This window comes from Pseudorasbora parva, chromosome 19 (genome assembly GCF_024679245.1).
Source record: "Pseudorasbora parva isolate DD20220531a chromosome 19, ASM2467924v1, whole genome shotgun sequence".
Lineage (NCBI taxonomy): Eukaryota > Metazoa > Chordata > Actinopteri > Cypriniformes > Gobionidae > Pseudorasbora > Pseudorasbora parva.
This window is the reverse complement of record NC_090190.1, coordinates 31,974,415-31,986,600: the sequence shown is the minus strand read 5'-3', so window position 1 is coordinate 31,986,600 and position 12,186 is coordinate 31,974,415. Positions and strand designations below refer to the sequence as shown.

General features: G+C 37.6%; 1 protein-coding gene across 1 annotated transcript; it reads right to left on the bottom strand.

The window, feature by feature from the left end:
* Positions 1–3,734: 3,734 nt before the first annotated feature.
* si:ch211-171h4.5 (Schwann cell myelin protein) lies at positions 3,735–10,599 on the bottom strand. The gene is made up of 9 exons (XM_067425027.1): positions 10,581–10,599; positions 10,333–10,389; positions 9,760–10,113; positions 9,494–9,654; positions 9,264–9,411; positions 5,231–5,500; positions 5,032–5,061; positions 4,105–4,198; positions 3,735–3,777 (listed from the first exon to the last, which is right to left on the bottom strand). Exons 2-9 carry the CDS (start codon positions 10,376–10,378, stop codon positions 3,735–3,737), a joined length of 1,146 nt encoding a protein of 381 aa, XP_067281128.1. The 5' UTR covers positions 10,379–10,389; positions 10,581–10,599.
* Positions 10,600–12,186: the final 1,587 nt, after the last annotated feature.

The window sequence follows — 12,186 nt, the reverse complement described above, 5'->3', positions numbered from 1 at the left end:
GAAAAGAGAAGAAATAATATAATTTGTGACAATTTACAATAAGGTTTCGTTTTAGTCTTGGTTACCATGATTGAACAACACAGATAGAGCATTTATTAATCTTATTGAGTGGTAATTTCAACAGTTACTAATACATTTTGAAAATACAAAGTTTGTTAAAAAATACACATTTGTTACTGTAAACTACACTGTAAACTAACATGAACAATCAATGAAATTTCTAATAAAAAATACTAACATAAACAATATGTGTGTGTGTATATATATATATATATATATATATATATATATATATATATATATTTCTCAAAAAATAGCATATGTGATAAAAGTTCATTATTTTCCATAATGTAATGATACAAATTAAACTTTCATATATTTTAGATTCATTGCACACCAACTGAAATATTTCAGGTCTTTTATTGTTTTAATACTGATGATTTTGGCATACCGCTCATGAAAACCCAAAATTCCTATCTCAAATAATTAGCATATAATGAAAAGGTTCTCTAAACGAGCTATTAACCTAATCATCTGAATCAACTAATTAACTCTAAACACCTGCAAATGATTCCTGGGGATTTAAAAAACTCCCAGCCTGATTCATTACTCAAAACCGCAATCATGGGTAAGACTGCCGACCTGACGGCTGTCCAGAAGGCCATCATTGACACCCTCAAGCGAGAGGGTAAGACACAGAAAGACGTTTCTGAACGAATAATCTGTTCCCAGAGTGCTGTATCAAGGCACCTCAGTGGGAAGTCTGTGGGAAGGAAAAAGTGTGGCAAAAAACGCTGCACAACGAGAAGAGGTGACCGGACCCTGAGGAAGATTGTGGAGAAGGGCCGATTCCAGACCTTGGGGGACCTGCGGAAGCAGTGGACTGAGTCTGGAGTAGAAACATCCAGAGCCACCATGCACAGGCGTGTGCAGGAAATGGGCTACAGGTGCCGCATTCCCCAGGTCAAGCCACTTTGGGCTACAGAGAAGCAGCACTGGACTGTTGCTCAGTGGTCCAAAGTACTTTTTTCGGATGGAAGCAAATTTTGCATGTCATTCGGAAATCAAGGTGCCAGAGTCTGGAGGAAGACTGGGGAGAAGGAAATGCCTGAAGTCCAGTGTCAAGTACCCACAGTCAGTGATGCATTAAAGCAGTCATTTCTGCAAAAGGATTCCCGACCAAGTATTGAGTGCATAAATCAACCTTCAAATAATTATGTTCAGTTTTTTTTTTTTTTTTTGTATTATTAAAAACACTTTTCTTTTATTGGTCGGATGAAATAAGCTTATTTTTTTGAGATAGGAATTTTGGGTTTTTATGAGCTGTATGCCCAAATCATTAATATTAAAACAATAAAAGACCTGAAATATTTCAGTCGGTGTGCAATGAATCTAAAATATATGAAAGTTTAATTTTTATCATTGCATTATGGAAAATAATGAACTTTTATCACATGCTTATTTTTCGAGAAGGACGTGTGTGTGTGTGTGTGTGTGTGTGTGTGTGTGTGTGTGTGTGTGTGTGTGTGTGTGTGTGTGTGTGTGTGTGTGTGTGTGTGTGTGTGTGTGTGTGTGTGTGTGTGTGTGTGTGTGTGTGTGTGTGTGTGTGTGTGTGTGTGTGTGTGTGTGTGTGTGTGTGTGTGTGTGTGTGTGTGTGTGTGTGTATAATTAAGAATAGAATTAAGCACTTTTTATTGCAGTATTTTGATTGTGATTATTATTTAGGTGGTTTTCGATTCTGATTTTTAAATACAATAAATGTATAATAAGAGTACAATGATTTTTTTTTTTTTTACAACTAAGAAGTCAATAAACCTGGAGAAATGCTAGAGGGTCAAAATAATTGGCATATAATTGGTCAAAATAATCAGCATAGCCTCATTAGCCCCTGCTGGTGGATACTGTAACTACATATTACACAAAATGCATCTTTCTCTGTTGGTGGCCATGCAGAGTTAGTTGTGTATTCTGCAAAATATTTTTTATGTAACAGATAAATTAAAAAAATACAGCAGGGGGTGAAGTATTAGCAGAGTTACTGCCATGCTACTGGATATAGCTTTTCCTAGATATATTATAGAGCTTTTTAAACCAGTAAGACACTGACCTTATATTTCTCACCTCATCCACATTCATGTCAGAATGTGACCTCTTATGTTTAGAGGAAATAAAGGTCCACCTGTGTAAATGTTCCTACTCAACTGCTCCAAGCAGGTTTCGAACCGGGGTCTCCAGTGTGGGAGGGTGACCACTTGAGGTTTACACTCACAGCTCTTACTGGCCTACGGCCATTACACTCACTCCCCTAAACCTCACTCCCATTTGGGTCAACAACACCAAATATTAGCGGTTCTACTCAACCCACACCAAGCTGTGATTCAAACAGGGGTCTGTCACACTCACTCCTCAGTCCAGTTCAGGTCAACAACACCAAATATTACCGGTCTCACTCAACCCACACCAAGCTGTGATTCAAACAGGGGTCTGTTACACTCACTCCCCTAAACCTCAGTCCAGTTCAGGTCAATGACACCAAATAATACTGGTCCTACTCAACCCACACCGAGCTGGGATTCGAAACGGGGTCCCTAGTGTAGGAGGTGGGGGTCCCCAGTCTCTTGAGGTTTACACCACAGCTCTTATTGGCCTACGTCCATTAAACTCACTTCCCTAAACCTCACTCCCATTCGGGTCAACGGCACCAAATGTAACTGGTCCTACTTGACCCGCTCCGAGCTGGGTTTCGAACCGAGATATTTAACATGGGAGGCGGGCACGCTAACAAGGATGCTAAAAGACTGCAGGCAATAGTGTCAGTTGCAAATGTGCCTCTTGAGGCCGCAGGGGAGTGAGATTTACATGCGCAGCTCTTACTGACCTACGCCCGTCACACTTACCGGTACTCCTCTAAACCTCACTCTCATCCAGGTCAATGGCACCAAATTTAACCGGTTCTACTTGAGCCATTCTGAGCGGGGTTCAAATCGGCGTCTCCAACAAAAGAGCACCAACAATGACCCTAAAGACCGCAGCCGCTACACTGTAAATTTTTGTTGTTGTTTTTTGTTGGTTTAACTTAAAAAAGTAAGTAACCTGGTTGCCTTAAAATTTTGAGTTTATTGAAATTAAAAATTTGAGTTGATACAATGAAGGAAATTTGTTTAATAAATAGAAACTCAAAATATTTTTGTATCTGAACCACATAAAAAATGTGATAAATCATGAAAATAGCACAATTTGGCATGTTTCACTGCGTCATCAGAAACAAAACACACACAATTACCCAATATGCTAACAAAATCTTTTAATAATATTTTAATAATGGTTGTCAACTCTCAAAAAATGTTCATTGTATTAACTCAAAATTTCAATTTCAATGAACTCAAAATTTTAAGGCAACCAGGTAACTTTTTTTCTAAATAATTTTTTACAGTGTAGCGCACCTCTTGAGGCCAGGGCAGCACAGCCATTACACTCACTCCCCTACACCTCACTCCCGTTCAGGTCAATGACACCAAATATTACCGGTCCTACTCAACCCACACCAAGCTGTGATTCAAACAGGAGTCTGTCACACTCACTCCCCTACACCTCACTCCAGTTCAGGTCAACGACACCAAATATTACCGGTCCTACTCAACCCACACCAAGCTGTGATTCAAACAGGAGTCTGTCACACTCACTCCCCTACACCTCACTCCAGTTCAGGTCAACGACACCAAATATTACCGGTCCTACTCGACCTGCTCCGAGCTGGGATTTGAAACGGGGTCCCCACTGTGGGAGGTTGGCCTCTTGAGGTTTACACCACAGCTCTTATTGGCCTTAAGTCCATTAAGCTCACTTCCCTAAACTTCACTCCCATTAGGGTCAGAGACCAAATATTACTGGTCCTACTTAACCCGCACAACCCGAAAGAGGTCCCCAGTGTAAGAGGTGGGCCTCTTGAAACAGGTGAGAAAGGTTTCCACAAACAGCTCTTACTGGACTATATTAATTACACCTGGACATTATAGATATCAGTGAAGATTATTTAAAAGCAAGCTGAAAATCATGTTATGGATGTCAAAGGTATTGCTGTTTGCAATCTTTTTCGAAACATACCTTTTGTATTTGATTAAATCCACTACAGTAATGAGAATTAAGAAAAGCGTCAGAAGTCCACATATAATGTACGGTACAATGGAGCACTGGCAACCTGGATCAGACAGAAAGAGAAAAAAAGATTTTGCTGGTTTTACGTCACTATTATGACATACAAAAACAGTTTATTTACTTGCATGCCACTACAGAACACCCAGGAAGATACATAACCCACGTTCATGTAAAGCTTCCATTACTTCCACATTGCAGTTACACATGGTCTGAGAATGAACATTCTTAAGGTTAGCAAGTTTACACATCAATGAATTGCCCACTGATATTCATACAAATGCATTCTGATGTGGTTTTGTTGTAGTTTCTGATTTAATTGCTTGTTTACACCAAGATCTGACCGTGTGTCCAGTTATTGCCCCATATGCGCCCACATCAACAGTTTGTCATGAATCGCATTCATCATTAGTGAAGCATAGATTAAATCACTATTATGGGTCAATGACACATAAAGATTTCCAAGATGATAAAAAGAATGCATACAGTAAACTCACGTAAACAAGCAAACAAAATTTAAGATTTAAAGTCAGGGGAAAGCAAGATTTTTCCTCACCCCTTGAATTGAATACACATGATTGTACACATCATAATCTTATATTTTCCTTTTTTACTGACAAGTATTGTCCAATGCTTGTTATGGTTTGACATATTATGTCTTTTGTTTGATATTGAGAGTCAAATCTTTTTTTCTGGCCTGCAACAGAGGTTGCTTGCTTATAAAAATAAGCTAACTAGATTGAAGCTATATATATTATCTAGCAAAAAATTGTATTTTACTACCAAAAAATAAGACAGAAAATGCACTACAATCTGTTCAGGGACTCAAATAAATTGTGAATGGTTTATTAAATGAACCAAACAAACGAATCAACTCACCAAAATGAATCGGACCTCTCAGTGCTTCACCTAAGAAAGAGAATGGATATTTTAGCAAGCATATTTGTTAATTACCTGTGGTCACTCAGTTTTATCAGGTTACACTGATATTCCTTAAAAAAAGTTGCTTGTTTGACTGAAAATAAATTGTAAACTAACTTAGTAAAGGTTCTAGTAAAGGTAAAATAAAGATATTTACTGTTTATGTCCAGAGTGACAGCCCTCGACTGGTCAGTCCCATGCTTGTTGTAGACCATGCAGACATATAGACCCTGAACATTACTTCTGGCTATCATTGTTAGATTCTGTCCTTGATTCTGCAACACTAGCTTCCCCGATCCACTGTCTTTGTACCACTCATAGCTCCTGACTGCAGGGTTGGCATCACTGTGACAGCTCAGCATCACCACACTGCCTTCAGACACCGGACCCGATGGACTCACAAGGGCTATGGTGTTTCTGGGAGCATCTGAAAGAGAAGATTGACCTGTGTCCTTTCTCAAATCTTCTTTGCATTATTCCCAAATCATGCGTATACATCAATGTACTCAATGGCCCTGTGCTAAATGGCACACTTTGGGTGCACTTGCTGTCTTGTCGACTTAAAAGGCCTACGTTTGTGCGTGAGCCTTTTCAAAGCATTCATTTATACTGCTTTTGTTACACTTTTGTTGGAACCAGTCACAGAGTGGCTTTTGCCGGGTTTAACGCGATGCCGGATAGAGAAGCGATGGGTCGTTGTATACTGATGCTGTGTTCCAGTTCGTTTTTATTATGCCCGTCACTCGCGAACTTCCCTCTGTCTCGTTCGGATGTGCGTCATTGTTTACGTTTACATGAGTGCCCACTACTGGCGGAAACTTTGCAATTGACTGAACTGGAACGCCCTAAGCCCTTGATCACTTGGAATCCACTATGGAGTTGATTTATTATTTATGTTTTTCCTTTACGAAATTATTTAATGCAGCATTCTATATGTACGTGGACGTGTTTGGGTTGTTTTAAATGTTTTTAAAAATATAAAATATAGAGTTGTTTGTGATGGGGTAAATAAAACGCGATATGAGGTGACATCACAATCGCGTTGCATTGTGGTATATGAAGCTACCTGAAATGTACATATGAAGTAGACTCGCTCCCTCGGTCAAAATCGAGGGCGCAAGGGTCTGTCCATATAAACTTCCCTTGTCCACTTCACAAAGTGGAACGCACTTCAAAATGGCGGCGGGGTTTCCCCCAAGGGGAAGTGCTTAGGGAAGCAAGTGCGTGTCTAATAGTGGAGTGGAACGCAGCATGAGTCATTTGAATTATCATTGTTGATCACGCCTCTTGTGGTGTGATTGGTTGAAGGACTATTCAGTTGCGTACAGGTTCATTTAAATTATGCTCGTTTATCCCGTCTCTTGTGCAGTAGAAAATACAGAGCAGACTCCCCAGACCAATGTTCAATCTTAAATTGAGCTTGGTCTGGTGATAGCCAGACAAACCCATCACCACAGTATAGACAAATTGTACAAATTCATAAAATTGAAGTCATACGAATTAGCCACCTCGTACAAACAGGTACGAATTGGTCATGAGATATAGCGTTGGGAAATTGGGCTCCCTTTGCAGCTGATATGCGTCCTTAATATGTACATTTGGCGAACCTGCAAGCTCTGCAGCATACTTCTATCGGACAGTCAAAGCGCAATTACACCCTTAAAAATACAGGAAGAACGAAAAATGGGGTTTCACAGTGATGACATAGTAGAACCATTTTTGGTTCCCAAAGAACCGTTTTATGAAAGGTTCTCTAACCATTTTATACTACAAAGAACCTTTTGTGCAACAGAAAGGTTCTTTGGATATTAAAGGTTCTTCATGGAACCATACACCCTGCCAAAACACCATTTAAGAACCTTTATTTTTAAGAGTGTACCTCGCGAAAGTATGGGCTCGGAGGAAAATTGCTTGGGCTTAAGCCCAAAATATACTCATTTTTTTATCCATACACAACATATGCATACCTTTGAACATACTGTCTTTGAAAGTATACCCCACTTAATAGTGTGTACGAATGCAGGCGAAAGTGTCAACTTTATCCACTGTCTACAAATTTTTTCTCCAGAAGTTATGACTTATAAAAATATCTTTGTATTCCTTTAAACTAAAGTTGCTACTATCAATGCTGGTTAACTGATTACATGTAATTGGATTAGAGGCTTGCATTCTGCTATATGTCCAGAAAATGGATTTGAACACACAGACCATTCACTAGTCATGAGCCTATCACTGAAAACTGAGACTAAAACAGCATTTGATCACTGGGAATCAAAAATCATGGTCATTTCACGTTTAAGCAGTGTTTTCTCAACATTACTAATTTCAGCTCCTGACGAATGCATGAAGTATTATTTGAACCATTTAATGTATTACTGTCTTTGGCAATCTTTCAGACACATTAAAATGTACAAACCTCTGTCTTTATTATGACTTGCAATGCAGGGATTTCTGTCAGCTGAACTTCTTTGACTTAATTTACTTAAAGTTACCCCTGAGATTTTAAGTTAAAAAGTTAGGTCAGTCATAAAATTAAGTCAACAATAATAATAATAATAATAATAATAATAATAATAATAATAATAATAATAATAATAATAATAATAATATACATTAATTAAATAAAATTTACAGTTCTCTGATGCCGGTTAATGCTCACATGACATACAGTTTTTTTGTGTATTATTTTTATTTTTATTTTTAAATTATTTATTTTAATGTTATATTTGTATGATTTAATTACTTAATAGCTTTTCATTAAACTCACAAACCCTGCAGTTCCATCAGGAACCCTAGTTTGGGAAACCCTGATGTAATATAATGTTCAATGCACAAACAAAGAAAGGCATATATTTTGTATTTTTATATCAAAATGTCACACCATTATCTTAGTCAAATCAATTTGATAAACGAGCTATAGGTCAAAAGTAATCTAAAAGTAATCTAAAGTAGTCCAATTACCTTAAATGTAATGCAATGCACTAATGTGTAATGTAATGGACCATTACAACAATTTTTGTCACAATTTGTATTAATAGTAATTTACCCAGCACTGCTCATAACCCTCGCACACAAGCAGACAATGCAGCCATCTGTTGTTGCAGTCTCTGGTATTTTGATTTTGTTTTTCCATTTCTTTAGTTTAGTTTTCTACTGCGAAAAAACGGCCCAGGCCAGTGTTGCCACCTTGTGGAACAACAGATTCAAAACAATGCTAAAACACGTTAGCCTGACAAGCCAGACCCACATCAAGATGTTTGGTCTGGAAACTCACCATTGACAGCTCAATCCGAGGGGCGGGACCAACCGATGACTTTCAAACTCGCTCTGCACGGCGTGCACGCAATTGGATAGCGCTACAACCAACCAGAGCAACGAAGGTGAAGCAGAGCTTGTTGAAAGATTAAACTTTCGCCGTATCCGGTCGGCAAAACTCCTAACACCTCTTCCCTTTTTAAGAATGACTTCAGTGCCGTTCTTTGTTCTTTTCTCAGAGAAAAGCTTAACTCCAAGTCTTCCAGAGTCGCGGTCAAAGCTGATTCGAAAGACCGCCATTCGCCAGCTTCTGTGTTTACTAGTAGCACGCAAGCTTAACTCTGCCATCATTATGTTAAGCCCCGCCCACTGACTCTATACATGATGTGATTGGCCCGACCACAGTTTGGCGCGGCAGATTAGATTTGCTGCCGCTAGGGTGCGTCTAGGTTTCTAGGCTACTGCGTTTGTAGTTCTCATCGAATCCTCGTCCAATTGGCAATGTGTTGTGGGCAATATCAGCCGTTAGAGTGCACATCGACCCGCACTTCGAATTCTGACTGGAAATAGTAGACCATCCGGGTATCTTTGGAGTACTCTTTTCAACTTACTACCATCTGGGACATACTAATTCTATTTTTGAATACTATTTACTACGGATAGTATGCCAATTGGGACGCAGGGTTGGACTGTGTCGGGGAAACCAGAGCACCCAGAAAGAAACCCATGCAGACACGGTGAGAACATACAAACCCCACAAAGAAAAACAAACTCCTCGTAGCTCAGCCGAGGCTAAAACTGGAGACCTTCTTGCTCTGAGGCGACAGTGCTATCCACTGAGCCACCATCCTACCTACAGCCAACAAGATTCACTACTAAATACAAATAATTGCTTTTATGCTTTATGATTCCATTGCTTTCTCTGTTTCACATACAAAGCACTCTGATGATAATGCTGGTCTCAACTGGTCTTTTGGAGGCCTGGTTGTAAAAAAGAGAGCAGGAGACTTTAAGGCGGTCATTTAGAGGCGTAGCATTGAACGTCTGAGAGGACACCAACAGTGTCTGTCCAAATTCATCCACCTTAAAGAAAAAAAAAAGGTTAAAGCATCCGGATGCAGAACTAGTTTACAATCATGATGATATGCCTGATGTTACATTTCACCTGTAGGGCTGGTGTGAGCTGTTCTCCTAGTTGTGGGTTCCACTGTATCAGAGGTTGTATTGAGGGACATGGCATCACAGTGGAACAGGTCAATGTCAACTTGGTGCCCTCTAGAACTTCTAGCACTGGAACATTTGGGCTTAGTATCGGCAGTGGAACGTCTTGGAATTAAGAAGCAAGTTAATTAATAGTTAACACACCTCATACATCCCCAAAACAATTGGCACAACATGTTGTTATTCTTTAATAAAAATAAGGATTCCAACCTTTATGGACCCTGATGTTCACTCCTTGGTTAAAAGTGTATTTGAGATGTTCAGGACCCTGAAGTCTAAAGAAATATGTATCACTGAATTCAACAGGCAAGTTATGAAAAACTGTGGTGCAATTTTTGTTTAAGATGTTGCCAATCACATTTCCTTTTAGAGACAACTCCGAGTCTGAATTGAGCACGTTTCTCCCATCTATGGCTGTTTTTCTCCACATTACCTCAACAGAGTTGGTTAGGGAGTTTTTGAATGAGTCTGGGATCTCAAACTGACATGGAATTTGAACACACAAGCCATTTATCACATCTATCTTCGGAGGCATCTTAATTTCCCATGTGTTGCTTTCAGTACCTTCATACATAAACACACAGTCCATGTTCTACATTAGTTAAAATGCCAGAGCTGCTTAACTTTACAACTTTACACAATCAATTAGAAGTTAAACCACCACCCGTCCTTAAAAATAGCGCCATTTCAACAGAAACACTCATTCAGTATTTGTTCACGGATTCATATAAAACTTTAGGCTAATATTTCAAATGTACAGATCAACAACAACAAGTCTCTCACCTCTCAATATCCAGAGCATTACAACCAAGAATTTAGGTCCACTCATGCTGCTGAAATCTGGAAAAAACAAAAGAGCAATTACAGTCAAGTAAACAGATGTTTGATCCTTTTGTGGCATTTTGGCACATTGGTACATTGTAAAAGAACACTTAACTTAAATGATTAAATTAATACTGATTATTACTGATATTTTACTTCTTTTAAACATATTTTTTGGTTTGTAATCAAAAATAATCAGAGACTTTTACCTTATGCAGAGCTGTCCAACAGTCACTCGGAAAACTTAATGAATTACTGGAAACTGGAACTGGAAATAGTTTCATCATTAGTTTAGTTTAAAAAATTTACTATTACAAAAAGATGGTGAAACAGGAAAACACATGTTCTTCATTTTAGGGTAAACAAAGTTTGTAAAGGACTTTTTTGTAAAAAATAAAAAAATAAAAGGAAAATCCCGCTAACTTTTGACACTTGCATAAAGTATCTGCAATATCTATGTCTCATGACCTTCAGGCATATACATGGTGTATAAATGCCTGATGAAGGTCATGAGACCAAAACGTTGCTAATAAAACGTTTTTGATATTTTCTGCAAGTGTCGATAGTGTTAGGGGTTTTCCTTTTAATTTTAGTTTTAGGTTTTTGGATTTGTTAAAATATGCAGTGGTCTGTTTCAAAATATTGTGCATATATTTTATAAACGTACATGTATTTTATCCTAAATCTTCCAGTAAGAAAAAGATAGTCCACTTCAATCAATCAGCCTAACAAGACGAACACTGTAACAACATTCACCACAGGTGAATAGGGTAAAACTATCTTTATACCATATAGGCCTGGTTAATTAGAATACATTCATTTTGCATAAGTGTTCATAAATGTTATGTTTAAACATGTAAACAATCTAATTAAGTGTGTGCTAATTTGCAAAAAGTGATCAGTTGGCTTAACTTAAAAAATGTGAGGAAACCTGTCGCTTTAAAATTAAGTAAACTTCATGCGTAATTGAAAAAATAAGTTCGTATACAGAAGTTATAAGGAATTTTTGTTTCAATACACATTTGTTTCATTTTAAGGAAATGGGTTTCCTAACTTTTTTTAAAGTTAACTGAAAAACATAAAAACACTTTTTACATATAGGAACAATAATATTAACATCATTTAAAACCAGTTTAAAAATGCTTTTCTGTTCTTTTTTCTTTCTTTTTTTTACATTTTAGAGTTGTGATTTTGGATACTCTTTTAAATCACTCAATACTGTGGACAGCCAGAAAACAATTACGTGAATAAACTTATGTTTGAATGATACACAAACAAACCCCTCTGTAAAAACTGTCAGAAGACTTTAAATATCTATTTAAATAGAAAAGGAAATCAGCACGCTGAGAAATCGCATGGGAAAACAGCATTTTTCTGAACCTATACACATACGCTTTTAAACATCTGTTTTTTTAAAAATGATTATTATTATTATTATTTCCACATTTATTTCCATCGTGTTGAATTGTTTTTATACCTAGACATTTACCTTAAACTCTGAATATGTCAATTTTGCAAACTAACCTTCAAGCTTCACTGTAAAGCTTCAACCAGTTGATAAAATATATGATTGTATTCATTCAGAGCATCATAACTTAATTTCACATTTTAGTCATTTAATTCATTATTATTTTACATTTCACGTGACAGTTAGTTGACAGTTGCATAAATCAATTTATTTGACCATAATCCACTATTATCACCCATATTAAATGTTTTATTCTGTAATACTAAATCTAAACACTAAGTGGCAGGACAGTTCAACATTTAGATATCGAAGCTCCTCCAGAAATGTCACCACTCTTACCCAAAACA

What these genes read in the sequence shown, in the direction of transcription:
- si:ch211-171h4.5 (XM_067425027.1), bottom strand. Translation starts at nt 10,378, where the DNA reads ATGAGTGGACCTAAATTCTTGGTTGTAATGCTCTGGATATTGAGAG. An exon ending in GAACATCAGGGTCCATAAAG is followed by an intron (nt 9,655 to 9,759) that starts GTTGGAATCCTT and finishes CTTAATTCCAAG; the next exon opens with ACGTTCCACTGCCGATACTA. An exon ending in AGCTCACACCAGCCCTACAG is followed by an intron (nt 9,412 to 9,493) that starts GTGAAATGTAAC and finishes TTTTTCTTTAAG; the next exon opens with GTGGATGAATTTGGACAGAC.